General features: G+C 43.8%; 1 protein-coding gene and 1 long non-coding RNA gene across 5 annotated transcripts in view; one reads left to right on the top strand and one right to left on the bottom strand.

The window, feature by feature from the left end:
- LOC130355769 (uncharacterized) overlaps positions 1-26,824 on the bottom strand; it is a 161,769-nt gene that overhangs the window by 71,849 nt on the left and 63,096 nt on the right. The window contains exon 2 of the long non-coding RNA XR_008888653.1: positions 9,547-9,643. This is a non-coding gene — a long non-coding RNA (uncharacterized LOC130355769). The remainder of the gene's footprint in view (positions 1-9,546; positions 9,644-26,824) is intronic.
- Positions 1-26,824, top strand: part of P2RX1 (purinergic receptor P2X 1) — a 199,617-nt gene that overhangs the window by 127,817 nt on the left and 44,976 nt on the right. For all 4 annotated transcript variants that reach the window (XM_056556399.1, XM_056556401.1, XM_056556400.1 and 1 more), the window contains 3 exons: positions 767-894; positions 8,746-8,836; positions 18,710-18,775. In XM_056556399.1, coding sequence (XP_056412374.1) covers positions 767-894; positions 8,746-8,836; positions 18,710-18,775 — 285 coding nt within the window. The remainder of the gene's footprint in view (positions 1-766; positions 895-8,745; positions 8,837-18,709; positions 18,776-26,824) is intronic.

Raw genomic sequence — 26,824 nt, 5'->3', positions numbered from 1 at the left:
TATTTCGGTAAAAATTACACCTTATCACTATTCTGTAGGTCCATACGGTTAAAATGATTCCCTACTTATATAGGTTTGATATTGTCGCACTACATGCAGGAAAATGTATACGTTTAAAAATGTCATCTTCTGACCCCTATAACTTTTTTATTTTTCCATGTAAAGGGCGGTATGAGGACTCATTTTTTGCGCCGTGATCTGAAGTTGTTATCGGTATGATTTTTGTTTTGATCGGACTTTTTGATCACTTTTTATTCATTTTTTAATGGTATAAAAAGTGACCAAAATATGCTTTTTTGGAATTTGGAATTTTTTTACGCGTACGCCATTGACCGTACGGTTTAATTAATGATATATTTTTATAATTCGGACATTTACGCATGCGGCGATACCACATATGTTTATTTTTAATTTTTTTTACACTTTTATTTTTTTTATGGGAAAAGGGGGGTGATTCAAACTTTTATTAGGGAAGGGGTTAAATGACCTTTATTAACACTTTTTTTTAACTTTTTTTTTGCAGTGTTATAGGTCCCATAGGGGGGAGCCGGCGCAGGACGTAAATATACGTCCTGTGTCGTTAAGGGGTTCAACTTTTTCAGGATTTTTTTTTTAAATATGAACAGCTGCACAAAAAATTAAACTTATAATAAGACCTCTGACATGTCTTATGATAAATTCTTATTAAGGCTAGTAATTCTAATAATAATAATGCCATAAATTAAAATTTTACTATTTAATTTGGTTGTAATGTATTATTCCACAGGGAGGAACAATTGGTATTGTAATAGACTGGCACTGTGATCTTGATTGGCCAGTGAAATACTGCAAGCCCAAATATTTTTTTCATGCCCTACAGGATGAGAACTCAGTTTCACAAGGCTTCAATTTCAGGTAGGTCAGTTTTATTATATAAGGAACACTCCTTTTGCTCTCTATGCTCTCTGTCTCTCAAATTTTTGTTGTAATAAAATGGAAAAATGCTTTGCTAAAGAGAACATGTGGCTACTTAAAAAAATTCATGCTACTGTCATAGCTTTGGTTGTCCTGTTCATAAACCTTTTTACAGTTTGTTTATATGCCCTTCCACTCTCGATATATATGGGTTTATACTTTGACATAGAAACATAGAATGTGTCGGCAAATAAGAACCATTTGGCCCATCTAGTCTGCCCAATCTGAATCCTATCAATAGTCCCTGGCCTTATCTTATATGAAGGATAGCCTTATGCTTATCCCATGCATGCTTAAACTCCTTCACTGTATTTGCAGCGACCACTTCTGCAGGAAGGCTATTCCATGCATCCACTACTCTCTCAGTAAAGTAATACTTCCTGATATTACTTTTAAACCTTTGCCCCTCTAATTTAAAACCATCTCCTCTTGTGGTAATTTTTCATCTTTTAAATATGCTCTCCTCCTTTACCGTGTTGATTCCTTTTATGTATTTAAAAGTCTCTATCATATCCCCTCTGTCTCTTCTTTCTTCCAAGCTATACATGTTAATGTCCTTTAACATTTCCTGGTAAGTTTTATCCTGCAATCCATGTACTAGTTTAGTAGCTCTTCTCTGAACTCTCTCTAGAGTATCTATATCCTTTTGGAGATGTGGCCTCCTGTACTGCGCACAATACTCCAATTGAGGTCTCACCAGTGTTCTGTACAGCGGCATGAACACTTCTCTCTTTCTACTTCTTATACTTCTCCCTATACATCCAAGCATTATGTTAGCATTTCCTGCTGCTCTGTTACATTGTCTTCCTACCTTTAAGTCTTCTGAAATAATTACTCCTAAATCCCTTTCCTCAGATATTGTGGTCAGGACTGTGTCAAATATTCTATATTCTGCCTGAGGGTTTTTACACCCCAGGTGCATTATCTTGCACTTGTCCACATAAAATTTCAGTTGCCAGAGTTCTGACCATTCTTCTAGTTTTCCTAAACCCTTTTCCATTTGGCATATCCCTCCAGGAATATCAACACTGTTACATATCTTTGTGTCATCAGCAAAAAGACACACCTTACCATCGAGACCTTTTGCAATATCACTAATGAAGATATTAAACAATATTGGTCCCAGTACAGATCCCTGAGGTACCCTATTGGTGATAAGATCTTGCTCTGAATATTCTCCATTGACTACAACCCTCTGTTGTCTGTCACTCAGCCACTGCCTAATCCACTCAACAATATGGGAGTCCAAGCTCAATGACTGCAGTTTATTGATAAGTCTTCTATGTGGGACAGTGTCAAAACCTTACTAAAATCTAGCTTTGCCATGTCTACTGCCCCTCCGCCATCTATTATTTTAGTCACCCAGTCAAAAATGTTTAAGATTTGTTTGATATGATCTCCCTGAAGTAAACATATGTTGTTTTTCATCTTGCAATCCATGGGATTTTAGATGTTTCACAATCCTATCCTTTAGTAGGGTTTCAATTAATTTCCCCACTATTGATGTCAGACTTACTGGCCTATAGTTGCTTGATTCCTCCCTACTACCTATTTTGTGAATGGACACGCAATTTGCTCATTTCCAATCATCCAGGAAAACTCCTGTTACCAGTGATTGGTTAAATAAATCTGTTAACGGTTTTGCTAGCTCACCACTTAGCTTTGTTAATAATTTTGGGTGTATCCCATCAGGCCCCTGTGACTTATTTGTCTTCACTTTCGACAGCAAACGTAGAACCTCTTCCTTTGTAAAGACACATGCATTAAATGATTCATTAGTCTTCCTCCCCAATTTCTTCTGTAAAAACTGAACAGAAGCATTCATTAAGGCAGTCAGCTAGCCCTTTGTTCTCTTCTACATACCTTCCTTCCTTTATTTTTAATTTAGTTACTCCTTGTTTTAACCCCTTAAGGACCGGGGTTTTTTGTGTTTTGCATTTTCGTATTTTCCTCCTTGCCTTTAAAAAATCATAACTCTTTCAATTTTGCACCTAAAAATCCATATGATTGCTTATTTTTTGCGCCACCAATTCTACTTTGTAATGACGTCAGTCATTTTGCCCAAAAATCTACGGTGAAATGGAAAAAAAAATCATTGTGCGACAAAATTGAAAAAAAAATGCTGTTTCGTAACTTTTGGGGGCTTCCATTTCTACGTAGTACATTATTCGGTAAAAATGACACCTTATCTTTATTCTGTAGGTCCATACGATTAAAATGATACCCTACTTATATAGGTTTGATTTTGTCGTACTTCTGGAAAAAATCATAACTACATGCAGGAAAATTAATACGTTTAAAATTGTCATCTTCTGACCCCTATAACTTTTTAATTTTTCCATGTATGGGGCGGTATGAGGGCTCATTTTTTGCGCCTTGATCTGAAGTTTTTAACGGTACCATTTTTGCATTGATAGGACTTATTGATCGCTTTTTATTCATTTTAAAATGATATAAAGTGACCAAAAATGCACTATTTTGGATTTTGGAATTTTTTTGCGCGCACGCCATTGACCGAGCGGTTTAATTAACGATATATTTTTATAATTCAAACATTTACGCACGCGGTGAAACCATATATGTTTATTTTTATTTACATTGTGTTTTTTTTTTTTATGGGTAAAGGGGGGTGATTCAAACTTTTAATAGGGGAGGGGTTAAATGATATTCATTCACTTTTTTTTTCACTTTTTTTTTGCAGTGTTATAGCTCCCATAGGGACCTATAACACTGCACACACTGATCTTTATCATTGATCACTGGTTTCTCATAGGAAACCAGTGATCGAGGATTCTGCCGCATGACTGCTCATGCCTGGATCTCAGGCACTGAGCAGTCATTCGGCGATCGGACAGCGAGGAGGCAGGTAGGGGCCCTCCCGCTGTCCTGTAAGCTGTTCAGGATGCCGTGATTTCGCTGCAGCTATCCTGAACAGCCCACTGAGTTGACCGGCAGCTTTCATTTTCGCTTTTAGCCGCGCGGCTCAGCTCTGAGCGCGCGGCTAAAGGGTTAATAGTGCGTGGCGCCGCGATCGGCTATTAGCGGCGGGTCCCAGCTTCACTATGATGCCGGGCCCGCCGTGATATGATGCGGGGTTACCGTGTAACCCCGCGTTATATCACCGGAGCAGGACCAAGGACGTACCTGTACCCGGTCCTTAAGGGGTTAATTTCCTTTTTTCATTTATATATCTGAAGAATGTCTTATCCCCTTTTTTCACAGCTAGTTTTTCTTCTGTGTGTGCTTTAGAAGTTCTTATAACTTGCTTGGCCTCTTTCTGCCTAATCTTGTATATCTCCCTATCTTCATTGCTCTGGGTTGTTTTATAATTACTAAATGCTAGCTTTCTGTTTTTAATGGTTTTGGCCATTTCTGCTGAGTACAACAGTGGTTCCTTTTTCTGCTTTTACTGACAAGTCTAATGCAATTTTCTGTTGCCCTCAATAATGCATCTTTTATTTAGTCCAATTTCTCCTGGACTCCTTGTAATCCGCTCCAGCCTGATAGGGACTCATTTAGGACTAATCTCATTTTTGAAAAGTCTGTTTTTTTTTTTTTTAATCTAAAACTTTTGTTTTTGTGTGGTGTGACTCCTTCACTGTTCTTATATTAAACCACACTGACTGGTGATCACTAGATCCCAAGCGTTTGCCTACAATAACATCATATACAAAATCCCCATTTGAGAATACCAAATCCAAAATGGCCTCCCTCTGGGTTGGTTCCTCTACAACCATTTGTTGTAGAGATAATTTGACAATTAAGTTAAAGTGTACCTGTCGTTAACAAAAACGTTTGATTTAATGTAGATAACACAATTATATGTATATGTGTAATATACATTGATTATACTGCTTGTCCTCAGTGCACAGAGCCCTGCTTGTCCTCAGTGCACAGAGCCATGCTTGTCCTCACTGCACAGAGCCCCTGCTTGTCCTCAGCATACAGAGTCCTGCTTGTCATCACTGCACAGAGCCCTGCTTGTCATCACTGCACAGAGCCCTGCTTGTCATCACTGCACAGAGCCCTGCTTGTCATCACTGCACAGAGCCCTGCTTATCATCACTGCACAGAGCCCTGCTTGTCCTCAGCGCACAGAGCCCTGCTTGTCCTCAGTGCACAGAGCCCTGCTTGTCCTCAGTGCACAGAGCACTGCTTGTCATCACTGCACAGAGCCCTGCTTGTCATCACTGCACAGAGCCCTGCTTGTCATCACTGCACAGAGCCCTGCTTGTCATCACTGCACAGAGCCCTGCTTGTCCACCCACACTTCCTGTATTTGGTCTCCTCACAGCAGGGCCTGTTTTAGACTAAGTGTAGCCCTGGGCAAAAATTCAAAATGGCGCCCTCAGATTGCGTGACCAAAGATCACTATGTTGCGCTTCCTGAATTGTGCTGCATCTCGGCTAATTTGAGTAAATGAGATTGCGCTGCAAACCCCAGATGGTTAGGACTACAACATGAGAAACATAATAATTCCATCCAGGAGGAATTTGTGGCTGCGGTGATTTGGGGGTCGCAATGTGACCCCATTTAGTGCAAATCAGCTCAGCTCCCCCCATTGCAAGAATGAAGTGCACGGATAGCTGTGGAGCAACAGCAACTTGTAATAACACAGAGAGAAATCCAGCACAAAATGGAATCATAAAATGTATGGTCACAGGAAACCACAGGGTCACAGGAATCCATACATTTTATGATGCAGTTTTAAGGGTTTAATAAACGACCTAAAGAGCAAGAACTGATTTGTGCTGGATTTCTCTACATTTACTTACATTGGCTGAGATTCAGCATGATTCAGGGAGAACAAAATGGCGATTTTTGAAAACTGTGGAAAAATAAGATTGTTTCAAGCATGTGATGCTCCTTTAAACTCACCTGGGGGGAAGTAACAGGTGTAGGCAATATAAAAATCACACCTGAAAGTAGATAAAAAGGAGAGAAGTTCACTTAGTCTGTATTGTGTGTCTGTGTGTGTGCCACACTAAGCATGGACAACAGAAAGAGGGGAAGACAACTGTCTTAGGACTTTAGAACCAAAATTGTGGAGAAATATTAACAATCTCAAGGTTACAAGTACATCTCCAGAGATCTAGATTTGCCTTTGTCCGCAGTGCGCAACATTATCATGAAGTTTGCAACCCATGGCACTGTAGCTAATCTCTCTGGGCGTGGACGGAAGAGAAAAATTGATGGAAGGTATAAACACAGGATAGTCCTGATGGTGGATAAGCAGCCCCAAACAAGTTCCAAAGATATTCAAGCTGTCCTGCAGGCTCAGGGAGCATCAGTGTCAGCGCGATTTATCTGTCGACATTTAAATTAAATGAAACGCTATGGCAGGAGACCCAGGAGGACCCCACTGCTGACACAGAGACATAAAAAAGCAAGACTACATTTTGCCAAAATGAACTTTGCCAAAATCCTTCTGGGAAAACGTCTTGTGGACAGATGAGACCAAGATAGAGCTTTTTGGTAAAGCACATCTGTTTATTGAAAACGGAATGGGGCCTACAAAGAAAAGGACACAGTACCTACAGTGAAATATGGTGGAGGTTCAATGATGTTTTGAGGTTGCTCTGCTGCCTCTGGCACTGGGTGCCTTGAATGTGTGCAAGGCATCATGAAATCTGAGGATTACCAACAGATTTTGGGTCGCACTGTACAACCCAGTGTCAGAAAGCTGGGTTTGCTTTTGTCTTCCAGAGATCTTGAGTCTTCCAGAGATCTTGAGTCTTCCAGCAAGACAATGACCCCAAACATACGTCAAAAAGAACACAGAAATGGATGGCAACAAAGCACTAGAGAGTTCTGAAGTGGCCAGCAATGAGTCCAGATTGAACACCTGTTCATAGATCTTAAAATTGCTGTTGGGAAAAAGTGCCCTTCCAATAAGAGAGACCTGGAGCAGTTTGCAAAGGAAGAGTGGTCCAACATTCCAACTGAGAGGTGTAATAAGCTTATTGATGGTTATAGGAAGCGGCTGATTTCAGTTATTTTTTTCTAAAGGGTGTGTAACCAAATATTAAGTTAAGGGTGCCAATAATTTTGTCCAGGCCATTTTTGGAGTTAGGTGTGACATTATGTCCAATTTGCTTTTTTCCCTCCTTTTTTTGGTTTAGTTCCAATACACACAAAGGGAATAAACATGTGTATAGCAAAACGTGTTACTGCAATAATTTTCTGTGAGAAATACTTCATTTTATTGAAAAATTTCAGGGGTGCCAACATTTAAGGCCATGACTGTATACTATAACAGTGATCCTCTCAGTGCTGCTGGTCAGTAATAGAGCCCACATATAGTATAACAGTGATCTTCTCAGTGCTGCCTGTCAGTAATAGCGCCCACATATACTATAACAGTGATCTTCTCAGTGCTGCCTGTCAGCAATAGCGCTAATTTTATTCTTCACACAGTAATAGTTTTCCTCTTAATGCCCCACCCTGTAATAATGCCCCTTTTGTGCCCCTTACTGTGTCATAATGCCCACCTTCATGCTCCTTACTGTACTACAGATCACAGCGCAAAAAAATGAGCCCTCATGCAGCCCTGTATACGGAAAAATTTGAAAGTTAAAGAGTCAGAATAGGACGATTTTAAACAAACTTAGTTTGTTAAAAAGCCTGAGTTTTTTAAAAGCAGTACAATAAGGCTACTGCACTCCTTTTCTGTGAGAAAGACTTCATTTTCTAGAAAAATTTCAAGGGTACCAACATTTACGCCATGACTGTATGTGCTGGAATTGAATATTTATCCCTCCATGCTTTCCCCTTTTACCTTTTTTTTTTTAATCCATTGCACAGAGCCCATGCACACACAGCACAGACTTACTATGGGTCTTCCAAGACCTGCGATGACATCATCAGGAGTCCTAGCCTATAGGAGTAATCATAGGTCCTAGAAGGTCTATAGTAAGTCTATTAGTGCTGTCTATAGACTCTCTGCAGCCCAGACAGCTTTAGGACTATACTAAAACGACTATATTTTGCCGCGATTTGCTCAAAATCCTGGCAAAAATGCAGGGATTTTACCATGATTTTGCACAAAATGCAGTAGTGTTAGTAATGCCCTAAAGCTTTTCAGGTGCCCCCTTTAGGATTGGGGCCCTGGGCAACTGCCCAGGTTTTTCCCCCCTAACACCGGCCCTGCCTCACAGGGACACACAGGCAATAGCTGTAGTGAGAAATCTATACACATTTTTAACCAATGTGTATTACAAATTTACATATAATGGTATTATCTACATTATATGAAAAGTTTTTGTTAGCGACAGGTACACTTTAATAGTCGGATGGGTGTAAACTTATTTTTAATAGAAAGATTTGAATGGGAGTGAATATCAGGTGATGGACAGGATTATACAGACAGGTGGTATATATTAGGCATACACCCCCTAAAAAAAATAATCTGTCAGCTGCATCACCGCACTAACCTGCAGGTCCTGATTGTTAGTGCAGGTGTTGCTGATCAAACTGGTGGTTACCTTATCTTATCTTCTTAGGTGCTGCCACTCTCAAGATTTCCCTTACTTACGCCCCTAATGAATATGTATATGTTCCTTCTTTTATAAATTATATCCTGTCACATTTTCATATATATAGGTGACTTTTTTTTATAGCTAACATACTCCTTAATGCAGCCGAAATTCTATATTTGTTTAATACCCTGAAATACATGGGGTAATGACCGTGTTGCTATCATACCATACCTCCATTAAAAAAGCTTGTCATCATTTATTTAATATGAAGATTAGAAAATGCTAAACGTTACTCAAATATTTTTATTTAAAGGCATGCAAGACACTTTAGAGAGGATGGAATAAATAAAAGGATGTTATTCAAGGTTTTTGGCATTCGTTTTGACATCCTTGTAAATGGAGAGGTAATGTACATATTATTCTATTGATTTACCCTAGACATTTAAATTAGAGGGCCATTACAGAGATTACTGCAATATGAAAAGATAACATTCCAACAAAAACAGTTCTCTTATTATGTCTGTCATTTATGTGTAGGAGCAGCTTTACCCAGAAAGCAGTTGGCACTCATGTTTATATTTAACAGAATATGGGATGTCATAAAAGGCTTTCTTGGTATTTCCAAATTTATAACATTGGTAGCCTAACAGTCATAGCAGGTACCCAAATAAATTCCCAGTTACCAGATAGTATCGGACATCAGATTATATCCATAAATCTTCTAGTTTTGAGGCCCTGATTTTGCCTCTACCATTATACTAATCAAGGCCCAGTTGGCTATATCCATTCACTTTCATTGTTATAATAATAGTTTGGGGCATTTCTGACATTGTCCTACGTGGCTATAATGCAATAATATTTTCCTCCAGTATAGCCATTAAAGATACAAACTCCTAGCTCTACTTATAAGAACAACTTTATTATACTTAATTACTTTTCTTTATTTACTCTATCATAAAACTATTCTGTTATAGTTTTTTTTATGACATAACAGTTGTACTAAACATGATGAAAACCTACAATTGTATGATGACCAAATAGCATCAATAGGATCAGGTAAACCGAGAAACCCTGTGACAATATTAAGGTATATAAAGATGGGAAAAATCCTCACCTGTGTGCTGCTGACCTCTTCGATTCACAGTCAGTTAGGCTGGGTTGTGTACTGAAGCTCCGATTGATTTCAATTGGAGCTTCAAAGTGGGACAATGCTAAAAAAAAAAAAAAAAAAAAAAAGTGTCATGTCACTTTTTTTTTCATGTAGTCATTGGGCGAAAATTGGTGCTGTTTGCTATCGACATTACAGAGATTTGTTGTGGAGATCAGCCTGAGGGCATGTGAAAGAAACAGTCTGTGTTCTCTGCATGCATGTGTATAAAGATTACTGACAACAGTTATCAGTGATCTGTATATGGGGATAACAGGGGAACCCACAAATCATGTACTGATCTGACCCCTGTAATGAAAAATATATTAAAATAAATACATTTAGTAAATTTTATAAATGAAATACATGAAAAAAATGAGAAATAAAAATAAGCACTGGAAAATTCCAATCCACCCCTCAAAAAAAAATGTATCCAAACTCACAGGCACCAGTATAAATCATAGTGGTGAGACGTACACATTTTGCATTGGCTTCAGGTGCTTTAGCATTAAAGGGGTACTCCAGTGGAAAACTTTTTTTTTTTAAATCAACTGGTGCCAGAAAGTTAAACAGATTTGTTCAGTGTAGTTCATAATATAGTGTTTGAACATGTGTGTGACGGTGGTCTCGCAATTCTTATGTGATTTTCGCCCCAATATTTATTTTTAACAGCATACCAAATGACTCAAGTCTCAGGATTTCTCAGTTGCAGGGCGTTGAGACATGACCTCACTAGTCAGTTGTGCAAAGGGAGCCAGTCCTCCTTCAACTGCAACAACTGTAGGCACCCTGTTTAGAAAACACAACGGTCTTTTGAATGGATGCAGCTCATTTGTGCTGCAATGGGTGGGTTGGCTGAAGTATGGGAGGGAGGAAAGTAACTTCACACGTACAAAGATGGAACTATGGGATGTATAGTTTAAGAGACCAAACTCCATCAGGAAATATCCAGTTGACAAAAAGATAGACTTGCAGATATGTACTAAAATAACCTTATGGGGGATAACCCCTTTAAGGCTAAAAACACTGTCGTCAGGAAAAGGTTAAAAATGTTACCATTTTATTGCAAATAAAATGAGTAATAAATGTAAGTAATAAATACAGCAAGACTACATACAGCAGGCAATGTATTTTTAGACAATATTATAGTATGAGCCTTGATAGCTTATGTAATACACATTACACATGAGTAAGGGTGGGTTCACACTACGTTTTCTCCCATACGGGAGCGCATACGGCAGGGGGGAGCTAAAACCTCGTGCTCCCATATGCCTTCGTATGCGCTCCCGTATGTCATTCATTTCAATGAGCCGGCCAGAGTGAAACGTTCGGTCCAGTCGGCTCATTTTTGCGCCGTATGCGCTTTTACAACCGGACCTAAAACTGTGGTCAACCACGGTTTGAGGTCCGGTCGTAAAAGCGCATACGGCGCAAAAATGAGCCGACCGGACCGAACGTTTCACTCCGGCCGGCTCATTGAAATGAATGACATACGGGAGCGCATACGAAGGCATACGGGAGCGCGAGGTTTTAGCTCCCCCCTGCCGTATGCGCTCCCGTATGGGAGAAAACGTAGTGTGAACCCAGCCTAAGTCAATTTATAGTCAAGTACAGAAAGGAACACAACTTTATACAGCAGTGTACATAATAAAACAATATAGAAGAAAGAGTGGAATGTAGAAGATCGCACTCACCACAATTGCCCAAGATTCTTTATTGAAGCATGTACGGCAGTTATACATAACGCAGATGCGGGGGCGCCTCCGTGGGACGGTGTCTGTTTCGTGCAGCAACATACAAAGACATGCGCCACAATCAGCACAGTCCTCACCTTAGTGATTCAAAAGGTAAGTGAAACAACAACAAAACATTATAAAAATGAACTATAATCATTCCTGTCATTAAGTCCAAGTGGTCCTAGCGCTTCTAGTTTAATAATCCATCTAGCTTCACATTGTAAGAGGCTAGTATGTCTGTCACCCCCGTTATGGGGTGGATTAACCACTTGAAGTCAGGCGTACTTTATGCTCCCACAGTCGCTATTATGCTTGCCTTGTATGTGAGTGATAGAGCGAGCGGCGCCGTGTCCTGATCGGACCGAGTAAAAGTGTTCTCGGACCCTAGAGAAGAGCTTCCTAATCGTTTTACTCACATAGTAAAACCCACAAGGGCATATATAGAATGTATACTACGTATAATGATGGACAAGTGATCATTTGGTTCACTACATGGGTATGTCCTCCTAACTTTATGGTGTGACTATTTATATTGTGCGACGTTATTACCTTTAAAGGTGGGAAGCAGTCTAGGTTCTCCCCTGCAGTAGTACCAAGCAGTTCGTTAGATCTGTTTAAGGAGGCAGTTTGCAGGGAAGTAAAATCCCTAGTTTATCCCGTAACCAGGAGTAACCTATCCCCCAGTGAAGAAAGAGCGCTCAAATGGTTAACTTCACGTTAGAGAATGTAGAGCTGATAAAGGTGGCAGTGTTGTCGTAGTAACTAAAGAATATAAAACATTTTAAGCATCTAGGCAATTACAAAATAATGAAGTATATACCCATTTATCAGTTAATCCTACACGTAACACTGTTACAAAATTTGGTCTTTTCTCAGATCCCAAACAGAGAAAGGCGTCCTTTATGTTAAAACTGCTGAATGGCTTACCATTGAACATCCTAAATATCCAAAATGGTATTTTCTCCCTAAAATACATAAGTGCGATTGAACCCCTATCCCAATATCTTGAATGGCTCCTAAAACCACTACTGAAATCTATGCCTACTTACGTTAAGGACACGTCCGATCTCTTACGCCAATTAATGGAATTCACTTGGAGTGATGATTATTATCTCACATCTATTGATGTCGAGAGCTTGTATACCAGCATCCCTCGGATGCGGGTGTACAGGCCATCCATGAGCTCCTCGTGGAAGCGGGCATATCAGATGATTTTGTGCCGTTTGTATGCGACTCCTTACAATTTGTCTTCATGCATAATGAGTTCCATGTTGAGGGGGATTGGTACAGGCAGGAGACCGGCACTGCTATGGGTACGCTGGTCTCCTGCACGTATGCTAATCTTTTTTTAATCTATTTTTGAGAGGAACTTTGTTTTTTCTGAGACGAATCCCTACATTAGTCATATCAAATTATTCATGCGATACGTAGATGACGTGCTGGTTGTCTGGGAAGGAAATAAGGAATCGTTTGAACAGTTCGTCAGTTACTTAAATTTTTATAACTTAAACATTTTCACATGTATTTGGTGATAAGTCACTGGAGTTTTTGGACGTCTCGATCAATATAATAGATGGTGCAATCCACACAAAGGGATTTAGAAAAAGTACAGCCCGCAATACTCTGTTAGAATTTAACAGCTCTCATCCACACCATGTCAAAAAAAAAATGTAGCGTACTCCCAATTCATTAGGTTTAAAAGAATTAAAGGGGTACTCCGCCCCAGACATCTTATCCCCTATCTGCTGCGGATCCCCGGGATCCCCGCTGCGGCACCCCGCTGTCATTACTGCGCAGAGCGAGTTCGCCTTGTGCGTAATGACGGGAGATACAGGGGACGGAGCAGCGTGACATTATGGCTGCGCCCCTCGTGACATCACGGCCCGTCCCCTTAATGCAAGTCTATGGGAGGGGGCGTGACGACCGCCACGCCCCCTCCCATAGACTTGTATAGAAAGGGGCGGGCAGTGATGTTACAAGGGGCGGAGCCGTGACGTAACGATGCTCCGGCCCCTGTATTGCCCGTCATTAAGTGCAGAGCGAACTCGCTCTGTGCTGTAATGATAGCGGGGTGCCGCAGCGGGAATCCCGTGGGTCCCATGCAGCGGGACCGCGGCGATCGGACATCTTATCCACTATCCTTTGGATAGGGGATAAGATGTCTAGGGGCGGAGTACCCCTTTAACAGTTGCGATAGCACATATTCTGCACAGACAGAAGAGTTAAAATCTAGGTTATGAGAAAGTAATTATCCGGAACACATTATTGAGCAAGCGTTTCAAAGAGCCAAAAGTATTCCTCGTCATACTTTGTTCACATCTAAAAAAGAAATGAAAAGCCGTTCGGCAACCAAAATTCATAATCAGTGTGAAAATACAAGGTTCACCTTTTCTTTTTCCAACTCTAATATGAATTCTATCATATCATCTGTCATCAGAAAAAATTGGCTTTTGATCGTAGCCGATCATGATCTGCATGAGATTGCTGTTAGAAAACCACTCCTTACACATCGTAGAAACTCGGTAATTTCCCATTTAAACACTGCGTTTTTTGCATGCACAATATAAATAGTCGCACCATAAAGTTAGGAGGACATACCCATGTAGTGAACCAAATGATCACTTGTCGATCATCATACATAGTATACGTTCTAATATGCCCTTGTGGGTTTTACTATGTAGGTAAAACGATTAGGAAGTTCTTCACTAGGGTCCGAGAACACTTTTACTTAGTCTGATCAGGACACGGTGCTCCTCGCTTTATCGCTCACATACAAGACAAGCATAATAGCGACTGTGGGAGCATAAAGTTCGCAGGACTTCAAGTGGTTAATTTTTTCCTCCTCGCCTTCAAAAAATCGTAACTCTTTTATATTTTCATCCACAGATTTGTATGAGGGCTTGTTTTTTGCGCGACCAGTTGTCCGTTGTAATGCCATCACTCACTTTACCATAAAATGAAGGGACTGGGAGGGGGGGAGAGGCATTTTCTGTGGCAGGCAGAGTCCCTAACGACCTTAGGGGGACCGGATACAGGAGGAACCACAGGGTCACGGCAGGGAGTACTGGGAACCGGTTTAAGGCAGTCCTTGGAACAAGAGGGACCCCAACTCCTGATCTCCCCAGTGGACCAGTCCAGGGTTGGGGATTGGTGTAGAAGCCAGGGTAGTCCAAGGAGAATTTCGGAAGTGCAATTGGGAAGGACCAAAAATTCAATTTTCTCGTGATGAGGTCCGATGCACATTAGGAGGGGCTCCGTGCGGTAACGCACGGTGCAATCCAACCTGGCTCCGTTGACCGCGGAAATGTGGAGTGGCTTGACAAGACGGGTCACCGGAATGCGGAATTTATTCACCAAGGACTCCCGAATAAAATTCCCAGAGGCACCAGAGTCCAGGCAGGCCACGGCTGAGAGGGAAGAGCTGGCTGAAGTAGAAATCCGTACAGGCACCGTGAGACGTGGAGAAGCGGACTTAGCATCAAGAGACGCCACACCCACGAGAGCTGGGTGCGAGCGTGCGTTTCCCAGACGTGGAGGACGGATAGGGCAATCCACCAAAAAATGTTCGGTACTGGCACAGTACAGACAAAGATTCTCTTCCTTACGGCGATTCCTCTCTTCCAGGGTCAGGCGAGACCGATCCACTTGCATGGCTTCCTCGGCGGGAGGCCTAGGCGCAGATTGCAGTGGAGACTGTGGGAGAGGTGTCCAGAGATCTAAGTCTTTTTCCTGGCGGAGCTCTTGATGTCTCTCAGAAAAACGCATGTCAATGCGAGTGGCTAGATGAATGAGTTCATGCAGGTTAGCAGGAGTTTCTCGTGCGGCCAGAACATCTTTAATGTTGCTGGATAGGCCTTTTTTAAAGGTCGCGCAGAGGGCCTCATTATTCCAGGATAGTTCAGAAGCAAGAGTACGGAATTGTATGGCGTACTCGCCAACGGAAGAATTACCCTGGACCAGGTTCAGCAGGGCAGTCTCAGCAGAAGAGGCTCGGGCAGGTTCCTCAAAGACACTTCGAATTTCCGAGAAGAAGGAGTGTACAGAGGCAGTGACGGGGTCATTGCGGTCCCAGAGCGGTGTGGCCCATGACAGGGCTTTTCCAGACAGAAGGCTGACTACGAAAGCCACCTTAGACCTTTCAGTAGGAAACTGGTCCGACATCATCTCCATGTGCAGGGAACATTGCGAAAGAAAGCCACGGCAAAACTTAGAGTCCCCATTAAATTTGTCCGGCAAGGACAGGCGGAGGCTAGGAGTGGCCACTCGCTGCGGAAGGGGTGCAGGAGCTGGCGGAGGAGATGATTGCTGCTGAAGTTGCGACTGAAGTTGGTGCACAATGGTGGACATTTCCGACAGCTGGTGGGTTAGATGGGCGATCTGTCGGGATTGCTGGGCGACCACCGTGGTGATATCAGAGATATAAGGCAGAGGGACCTCAGCGGGATCCATGGCCGGATCTACTGTCACGATGCCGGCTGGCAGGTAGTGGATCCTCTGTGCCAGAGAGGGATTGGCGAGGACCGCGCTAGTGGACCGGTTCTAAGTCACTACTGGTTTTCACCAGAGCCCGCCGCAAAGCGGGATGGTCTTGCTGCGGCGGTAGTGACCAGGTCGTATCCACTAGCAACGGCTCACCTCTCTGACTGCTGATGATAGGCGAGGTACAAGGGAGTAGACAGAAGCAAGGTCGGACGTAGCAGATGGTCGGGGGCAGGCGGCAAGGTTCGTAGTCAGGGTGGATAGCAGAAGTTCTGGTACACAGGCTTTAGACACACAAAACGCTTTCACTAGGCACAAGGGCAACAAGATCCGGCAAGGGAGTGCATGGGAGGAGGTCAGATATAGTCAGGGACCAGGTGGAAGCCAATTAAGCTAATTGGGCCAGGCACCAATCATTGGTGCACTGGCCCTTTAAGTCTCAGGGAGCTGGCGCGCGCGCGCCCTAGAGAGCGGAGCCGCGCGCGCCAGCACATGACAGCAGGGGACGGGAACGGGTAAGTGACCTGGGATGCGATTCGCGAGCGGGCGCGTCCCGCTGTGCGAATCGCATCCCCAACGGCCATGACAGTGCAGCGCTCCCGGTCAGCGGGACTGACCGGGGAGCTGCAGGGAGAAAGACGCCGTGAGCGCTCCGGGGAGGAGCGGGGACCCGGAGCGCTAGGCGTAACAGTACGTTTATAATCCCTTTATTTTGATGACCTCTAACTTTTTTATTTTTCCGTATAAGCGGCGGTATGGGGGCTCATTTTTTGCGCCATGATCTGTACTTTTTTTTTATACCACATTTGCATATAAAAAACTTTTAATACATTTTTTATAATTTTTTTTTAATAAAATGTATTAAAAAAGTAGGAATTTTGGACTTTTTTAATTTTTTTTCGTTCACGCCGTTCACCCTACGGGATCATTAACATTTTATTTTAATAGTTCGGACATTTACGCACGCGGCGATACCAAATATGTCTATAAAAAATGTTTTTTACGCTTTTTGGGGGTAAAATAGGAAAAAACGAACGTTTTACTTTTTTATTGGGGGAGGGGATTTTTCACTTTTTTTTTACTTTTACTTTTACATTTTTTTACATTTTTTTTTACTCTTGAATAGTCCCCATAGGGGACTATTCATAGCAATACCTTGATTGCTAATACTGATCTGTTCTATGTATAGGACATAGAACAGATCAGTATTATCGGTCATCTCCTGCTCTGGTCTGCTCGATCACAGACCAGAGCAGGAGACGCCGGGAGCCGCACGGAGGAAGGAGAGGGGACCTCCGTGCGGCGTTATGAATGATCGGATCCCCGCAGCAGCGCTGCGGGCGATCCGATCGTTCATTTAAATCGCGAACCGCCGCAGATGCCGGGATCTGTATTGATCCCGGCACCTGAGGGGTTAATGGCGGACGCCCGCGAGATCGCGGGCGTCGGCCATTGCCGGCGGGTCCCTGGCTGCGATTAGCAGCCGGGATCAGCCGCGCATGACAGGGGCATCGCTCCGATGCCCGCGGTTATGCTTAGGACGTAAATGTACGTCCTGGTGCGTTAAGTACCACCTCACCAGGACGTACATTTACGTCCTGCGTCCTTAAGGGGTTAATAGTCCCCATTGGGGCCTATTTATAGCAATCATTCGATTGCTAATACTGTTCAGTGCTATGTATAGAACAAAGCACTGAACAGTGTTATCGGTCATCTTCTGCTCGATCACAGACCAGAGCAGAAGACCCCGGGAGACGGCCAGAGCAAGGTGAAAACCTTTTTTCTTTTAAATCAACTGGTGGCAGAGAGTTAAGCATATTTGTAAATTACTTCTATTAAAAAATATGAATCCTTCCAGTACTTATTAGCTGCTGAATGCTACAGAGGAAATTCCTTTCTTTTTGGAACACTGATGACATCACGAGCACAGTGCTCTCTGCTGACATCTCTGTCCATTTTAGCAACCATGCATAGCAGATGTATGCTAAGGGCAGCATGGTGGCTCAGTGATTAGCACTGCTGCCTTGCAGTGCTGGGGACTTGGGTTCAAATCCCACTAAGGACAACAATAAATAAAGACTTATTATTATAATAACGTCAGCAGAGAGAACTGTGTCTGATGTCATCAGAGAGCATTCCAAAAAGAAAAGAATTTCCTCTGTAGTATTCAGCAGCTAATAAGTACAGGAAGGATTAAGATTTTTTAATAGAAGTAATTTACAAATATGTTCAACTTTCTGCCACCAGTTGATTTAAAAGAAAAAAGGTTTTCACCGGAGTACCCCTTTAAGTACTACCTCACCAGGACGTACATTTACGTCCTTCGTCGTTAAGGGGTTAATCCACCCCGTAACGGAGGTGACAGACATACTAGCCTCTTACAATGTGAAGCTAGATGGATTATTAAACTAGAAGCGCTAGGACCACTTGGACTTAATGACAGGAATGATTATAGTTCATTTTTATAATGTTTTGTATGTTTTGTTGTTATGTTTCACTTACCATTTGAATCACTAAGGTGAGGACTGGGCTGATTGTGGTACATGTTGTGGTATGTTGATATTCTCCGCCTCCACACTCACTCAGTGAGCGTTAGCTAGACGAAGTGCACGAAATGGACATTGTCCCACAGAGGCGCCCCCGCATCCGAGTTATATATACCTGCCGTACATGCTTCAATAAAGAATCTTTGGCAATTGTGGTGAGTGCGATCTTCTACATTCCACTTTTTCTTCTATAATGTCATATGCACTGTTATCGTGATCTGCACCTCCACGCCTGGATACCCGTGCTGACATCCACTTTTGCACTAGCATGAATAGGGATCATATATATCTGGAGTGAAGTGCCAGACACCTTCTGTTTCTCTGTGTTTTGTACATAATAAAACAATACTTACAATGTTTATTTTACAGGGAGGAAAATTTGATATAATTCCAACAATGACGACAATAGGATCAGGAATTGGTATATTTGGTGTGGTAAGTTCATAAATGTGTTTTACAGCATTGTCATGTTAGCACTCTTAATCTATATGTCTACATCATGCACATACCTGCTAAATACACACATTAGCAGTATTAGGGACTATGGCTTCTGTGTGTATACTGGGGGACATGTATCATTATTTGTGTATGGTAGAAGCAGTTTACCCCTTTTGCCAAATTCTAAATTATGCGCAGAAGTGCAAAATTTATCAATCAAGCGCAATGAGTTTAATAAATTGTGGGCAAATATAGTAATCTCCTCAATTTACTCTTTGAAAAATGGAACAGATGATTTAGAGTATCTTGCTAAGTGCAGTCCAAGATGGCTTATATTTGTATTAAAAATATGGTCATCACACAAGATTTCCGTGGGTAAATGAAATGTACGCAGTTAATAAATTTGTGCGTACTAAATATGCCACTCCAAGGTACACCAAAACCTACACATCTGGAGGAAATGCTCCACCAGAATGTACGCAAAAAAAAAAACAGCTTGCGCAAAATTTTGCGCAAAAATTTGTAACACAAAACTGGGGTAAAATCTTTGATACATGTCCCCCACTATGTATATTTCTTGTATTTATAAAATTTGACTCTATACAGGCAAAACAATCATAAAAAATGTTTATGCCTTTTTCAGTTCTAAACTAATAAAACAATGTTTGGAAATAAACTGAGCATCAATGAGGTAACTCATAAGGAGCTATTAAAGGGGTTGTTAAAGGTGTTATCTTATCTTCTTTACTGTCTCAGAAGAAAAAAACACAAAACTTCCTTTGGACAACTCCTTTAAATACTTTTCTAATGTTGAAGTGATTGTCTTATCACATACAACTTCTTTATTATGAATGATTGTCACACAACCCAGGGAAATAGCCGACAGAGTAATATGGTGACTGCTGCCACATGGGTGTCTTTATCTGCCAGAGTGCGAGCCTCTGTGTTACACTATGTGCTCCGGCCTCACACACTGGACGTGAGCGCATGGTCCCCTTACCTTCTGCTGTCAACGGGGCTGGGACTCGCATCGCAGGACACGCCCGCATGCGAGCCCCAGTCCGTCACTCTCCGGGTTTTTCTCCTGCCTCTGCCTCTACCTCTCTGCTCCGGCGCACGTGTCCCCGTCCCTTAGGGAGTGCGTGCACCGGAGCTTTAAGATTTAAAGGGCATAACCACCTGTGGCTAGTGTAACCACCTGTGGCTTGTTTATAAATTCCTCCACCCTCCTCAGTTCTCTGCCGGATCTTTGTTGCCTTGAGCCCTAGAGATAGCGTTCCTTTGTATTGCCTTGCCGTGTACCAGATGTCCTGCTCTTGTGACTTGACCTTGCTCCTCTGCCGCCTGCCTACTGAACTCCTGCTACATCCTGACTACGTTACTGTGCCGCCTGCCCTGGCCAACTGCTATCCAGACTACGAGTTGCCTCATCCCTCCTGTGCCTCGCATCGCCTTAGCCGCTTGTGTGGTTGAGCCGTGCCAGGGGTAGCGACCTGGGTGTCGCCTGCAGCTACAAGCCCATCCTGCTTTGCGGCGGGCTCTGATGATGACCAGCGGCACCTTAGACTCCGCTCCCTGGTACGGTCCAAGTCTTCTGCCACACAGGTCCAGCGGATCCACATACAGAAACGTGAGTGTTACACTCTGCTTGTTTACAACTCTCCACTCTTGCACAGGGTATGTACATAGGACAATCCACCCCAAAAGAACAATAGGTTAATTCTGTCAGCCTCTATTAAGCTGGCAATGCAGGACAAGTCTCATGCCCGATCAGTAGAGAAAAACGTATCCCCTATCCTATCCGGAGATAAGTTTTAGATTGAGGGGGGTCTGAGCGCTGTGGCTCCCGCGATTGTACAGAGCTCTGGCTCTCCCACAGAGTGGCGTGTCACGACCCCCGCCCGAATCGGGGGCTGCCATGCCCCCTCCATATAGCTCTATGGGAGAGCCATTCGGTTCGAGCCAGGGCTCCACAGAGATGATCGTGGGGGGGCCACAGTGCTCAGACCCCCCGCGATCTAAAACTTATACCTTATCCTGCGGATAGGGGATATACGTTTTTCTGTGCTGACCAGGCATAAGACTTCTTCTTTAACCCCTTAAGGACCAAGCCCATTTTCACCTTAAGGACCATGACAATTTTATTTTTGCATTTCGTTTTTTCCTCCTCGCCTTCTAAAATCCATACATTTTAAATATTTCCATCTACAGACCCATATAAGGGCTTGTTTTTTGTGTGACCAATTGTACTTTGTAATGAAACCTCTCATTTTACCATAAAATGTACAGCGAACCAAAAAAAATATTTTTTTAGGGATGAAATTTAAATGAAAACCACAATTTTGCACATTTTGGAGGGTTTCGTTTTCACACTGTTCAATTTACAGTAAAAATTACGTGTTCTTTATTGTGTGGGTCAATATGATTAAAATGATACTCATGGCTAGATACTTTTATATTTTTGTACCGCTTAAAAAAAGTCCAAAACTTTTTGTACAAAATCAGTAATCTAAAATCACTCTATTTTGACCACCTATAACTTTTTCATTTTTCCGTATATAGGGCGGCATGAGGGCTCATTTTTTGCGCCATCATCTTTACTTTTTATCCATACCACATTTGCCTATATAAAGCTTTTAGATAATTTTTTATACATTTTTTGGGGAACAAAATGTGACAAAAAAGCATAATTTTTTTAATTTTTTTATTTTTTACGTTTACATCGTACAGGATCATTAACATTATATTTTGATAGTTTGGACATTTACGCATGCGGTGATACCAAATATGTTTATTTTTAAAAAATTACGCTTTTTGAAGGGAAATGGGAAAAACTGACAATTTTTATTTTTATTGGGGGAGGGGATTTTTCAACTTTTTTCTTTACACTTTTTATGTCCCCATAGGGGACTATCTATAGCAATAATTTGATTGCTAATACTGTTCAGTGCTATGCATAGGACATAGCACTGATCAGTATTATCGGCTATCTCCTGCCCTGGTCTGCTCGATCTCAGACCAGAGCAGGAGATGCCGGGAGACGGACGGAGGCAGGTGAGGGGACCTCTGTCCGCAATTACAGAGGACCAGATCGCCGCGGCAGCGCTGCGGGCGATCCGATCATCTATTTTAACATGCGCATTGCCGCAGATGCCATGATCTGTACTGATCACAGCATCTGAAGGGTTAATGGTGGACATCCGGGCGATTGTGGATGTCGGCCATTACCGGTGGGTCCCCGGCTGCAGATAGCAGCCGGAACCTGCCGTGTATGACGCGAGCACAGCTCTGATGCTCACGATCATACACAGGACATAAATGTATGTTCTGGTGCGAGAAGTACCGCCAAACTAGGATGTACATTTACGTCCGTGGTCGTTACGGGGTTAAGTGATAAAGCTGGCCATACACAGTAGATTTATCTCAGCTGAATCCAATGATTTAGACAATACCAGACAACCATCTAATTTGTATTGTGTGCCTCCAGACTCAACAGCTGATGTAGGAAAAAAGAAGTTTTGGATTTCCAAATGGCTAGAGATGAGCAAATCGAAGCTGACAAACACGAATTTGTTAAGAATTTCAGGAAATATTTGATTCGCAATGAATGTGAATATAGCCGCGATTCTATCGCGCAAATCACTTCATTAAACTCTATTTTACAGCGTTCCAGGCTCCAGGGCATCTAAAATGGCAGATCCACATGTCAGTACATGGGGCAAGGGATGCTGGGAAGGTGGGAAGACAAGGCGGGAAGGCAAGTAGGTGGTATTACCCTGAATCACAGTAGGTGGTATTACCCTGTTCTAGACAAATACTGTTTAAAGCGTAGTGAAGCGTATTGTAATACCCTCATATACGCATATTGTGCTATCCTCATATACGCGTAAGTATGTCAGCCAGAGAAGTGCCAGGACGTGCACAGAGGAGTGGCAGAGGCCTAAATCCTTCTGGCAGTGGTCACAGCAGACTAGGGGCTAGTGGCAGCAGGAGTCGCAGCGAGAGGCCTGAGCTCCCGTTATCAGCTAGCGATCGTGTCTCGACCAGCAACCCATCTGCCGTCGTCGATTGGGTAACACGGTCATCCACTTCCTCACAGGTGACATCTGACACCCCCAGTCAACAGTCGATGGGTTCCTCAGACAAAACCCTCAGTTGGCATGGCCCGGGAGCAGTCCCTGTCCTCCCATTTCCTCTGTCCTATGCTGTTCCCTCTCCTACAGAAGTATCTTATGCTGTGGGTTCAGCTCCTCTATTCACTGAGGATGATCTAATAGAGGACAGTCAGCAGGTACTGCCCAGCCAAGAAGTGTAGTAGACATCCGCCGCTTCCTCCGCTAGGCGGGAAAGTAGTGATGAGGAGAGTGACGTGGGAGGCGGTGTTGCCAGGGTTCAGGGTCATGAAGCAGACACTGTTGAGGAACCTGAGGAGGACATCAGTGACGCACAGACACTTGTTGATGATGATGATGAAGCCGATCGCAATTGGGAGCGAGGTGCAGAAGGGGCTTCATCATCATCAGGAGAAGAGGGTTGCAAATTGCCCATGAGGCAGCAGCTGAGCCAGCAAGGCAGTAGCATGGTTGGCAGTCAGCATCGTGGCAGAAGTGGAAATTCTAGAGCCAAACGTGCCCGGGGGAGACCACATGCTTTGTGGCAGCCTACCTTCCAGGGAGGTAGTGGAACAGGGGTTCCTCGAGAAGGCAGCAGTAGCAGTCAATTAGTGTGGACTGTTGGTGGGAAAATCAGCTACTCGGCGGTGTGGCAGTTTTTCATCAAGCATCCGGAGGAGGTTCACATAGCCACATGCAAGATATGTCGGCAGAAGGTGAAGCGTGGCCAGGGTCCCAATTTTGGCACCACGGCCCTGCGACAACATATGCTTCACCACCATAAAGCAGCCTGGGAGAACCATGGCTCTTATGTAGTGGTCTTGCCTGCTGCATCACCCAGTGGCACGCCACTCCCTCTTTCAGCCAGCCAAGGCTTCACCACCTCAGCTGAAGGGAGCTGTGTGTCATACCCTCCTTCTGTCACTCTAGATGCTCCTGCTCCTCCCACTTTTAGTCAGCCATTCTGCCAACAATCCATCTGCGAAGTCATGTCCAAGAGACAACAGTATGTGCCCACTCATCCAACGGCGCAGAAGCTGAATATGCTCCTGTCTAAGTTGCTGGTGCTGCAGTCCCTCCCTTTTCAAGTGGTGGACTCTGCACCTTTCCGAGAACTGATGGCTTATGCTGAGCCGAGGTGGAGAGTGCCAAGCCGTCATTTCTTTGCGAAGAAGGCAGTACCAGCCCTGCACAATTTTGTGGAAGAGAAGGTGGTCCAGTCCTTGAGCCTGTCGGTGTGCACCAAAGTGCACGACAGCGCCGACGTCTGGAGCTGTAACTACTGTCAGGGACAATACATGTCCTTTACGGCTCACTGGGTGAATGTGGTTCCTGCACAGCCACAACCCCAACTTGGACAGGTCTTGCCGCTTCCTCCTCCACGCTGTCAGCCCGTTGGTCCTGTGACACTGTGCGACTCTGCCTCCTCATCCTCCACCGTGTCCTCAGCCTCCACTGCCCAAACAACTCTCAGTGGCCCTTCAGCATAACATGTGTGCAGGGCACGGCGGTGTCACGCTGTTCTTCACATGGTTTGCATTGGCAAAAAGAGTCACACATGGGAGGAACTGCTAAAAGTCATTCGTAAAGAAATCGGTGCATGGCTTACTCCACAAAAACTGGAAATGGGAATCATGGTGACGGACAACGGGAAGAACATCTTCGCCGTGCTGCGACAAGGAAGGGTGAGCCATGCGCCCTGCATGGCACACTTGTTAAATCTGGTTATCAAGCTGTTCCCCCCATTTGCAAGACATCCTAACAATGGGAAGGAAACTTTGCATGCACTTCAGCCACTTGTACACCGCAAAGCACACCCTCCTTGAGCTGCAGAGTCAGAATGGTATCCCCCAACTTACTCTGATTTGTGACGTTGCCACACATTGGAATTCCACCCTCCATATGTTAGACCGACTGTACGACCAGAGAAAAGCCATCACAAATTTCTTGATGATCCAAGCGGATAGGGGTACTCTCCTGTGTAACTTTAAAGTGAACCAGTGGCAGCTCATACGTGACACCTGCAGTTCGCTCAGGCCCTTTGAGGAAGCCACATTTTTATTAAGTTGCCAGGATTATGGGATGAACGACGTCATTCCACTACTTCATTTTCTACAACAAGTGTTGAAAATGATGGCTGGTCAGGACAATGCAGATATTACGTCTACATCTCATGGCCACATGAGCCCTGTGGGGGCTGAACTGGAGGAGGGGCACAGTGGAGCACAGTTTAGGTTTCTTGAGATGGGCTTTGCTTCTAGTCATCTGGCAGGAGAGGAGGAGCATGATCAACTAGAGGAGCTAGAGGGTTATGAGGAAGGGGAGACAGAGGACCCAGACACACTGTGGCAGTATGCAGTGGAGATGGAGGAAGGGAGTCCCTCCGAGTCACTTGCACAAATGGCATGATGCATGCTCAGTTGCTTGCGTGGTGACCACCGAATTGTCAACATTCGGCAGTGGGATGACTTCGGGCTCTTCACCTTATTGGAACCTCGCTACTGGCACAAAATGGGGGCTTTTTACACCCACTGGGAGGGAGGACAAACTGACCTACTACAGAGAGATCCTATGTAGTCAGTTGGCCGATGCCTATTAGCACCATCTTCCATCCACTCGCAGGTCTTACTCGGGGGGCCCTCTGTGCTCACGTTCCACTGCCATGGCTGCTGGGGAGGGGGTGGGGTGGCAGGAGCAGTACCAGCTCCTTCAGCAGCAGCCTTAGTCTACAGTCGCTGATGAGTACCTTTCTTCACCCACATAGTGAAGCAACTCATCAGCAGCAGGTAGACATGGAGCAGGACTTGAACCAACAGGTGATGGCATACCTTGACATGGCCATGCCAACAAAGCTTGAAGATCCGCTGGACTTCTGGTCAGCCAAACTTGATTTATGGCCGCAACTAGCAGAGTTTGCCCTGGAAAAGCTGTCCTGCCCGGCCAGTAGTGTGCCATCAGAGCAGGTGTTTAGTGCGGCAGGGGCCATAGTCACCCCAAGGAGAACTCGTCTGTCCACGAAAAATGTGGAGAGACTGACCTTTGTGAAGATGAATCAGGCATGGATCAGCCAGGATTTCCACTCACCAATGTCAGATGCATCAGAGTAGATTGACCATGGTACTACACCAACACTTCACAAATATGGATATTACCAAACAGATTTAAGGCTCTGTTCCCCATTTACAAACATTCCAGCCACCTTCATCACCGGGTACTGATATTGCCACCCACCGCACCAATCTGTCACCCTGTCACTTTCAGGACTCCTGATGCTACCACCTCCAGGCTGTTTCATTCAGCCACTATTTTGTCTCCTTATGCTCCTGCCAATTCCAGGCTGTGCCATTCAGCCACTATATGGCCTCCTCAAGCTTCGGCCACCTCCAGGCTGTACCATTCAAACACTAAATGGGCTCCTTATGCTTTCCCCACCTCCAGGCTGTGTCATTCAGCCAATATATTGTTTTCTGATGCTGCTGGGACTGTCTCGGATATTACCAACAATTTTTTTATGGTAGCACTAGCAAACATACATGCTCAATAGAGATTTCAACATTGATCTTTTCATGTTAGGGGTTGTGAAGACCTCTTATGTACGCATCCTGCTGCCTGATCCAGGCTGTGTGTTTCAGGAACTACTTGGCATACTGATGCTGCTGGGCCTGTGCCTACATTTTTTTGATGTTAGCACTGGCCTCTTGTGTAATTCTGCTGCTGCCTGATCCAGGCTGTGTGTTTCAGCAACTATACGGTTTAGTGATGCTGCTGGGCCTGTGCCTGAAAATTTTTGATTTTAGCATTAGCTAACATACATCTTCTATACAGATTTCAACATTAACATTTTAATGTTAGGGGTTGTGAAGCCCTCTTGTAAACTCATGCGGATTCCTGCTCCAGGCTGTGTGTTTCAGGAACTTCTGTGCTTAGTGATGCT

This window comes from Hyla sarda, chromosome 2 (assembly GCF_029499605.1).
Source record: "Hyla sarda isolate aHylSar1 chromosome 2, aHylSar1.hap1, whole genome shotgun sequence".
Taxonomy (NCBI): domain Eukaryota; kingdom Metazoa; phylum Chordata; class Amphibia; order Anura; family Hylidae; genus Hyla; species Hyla sarda.
The sequence above is the reverse complement of the archived record's forward strand: the minus strand, read 5'-3'. Positions and strand labels throughout refer to the sequence as shown.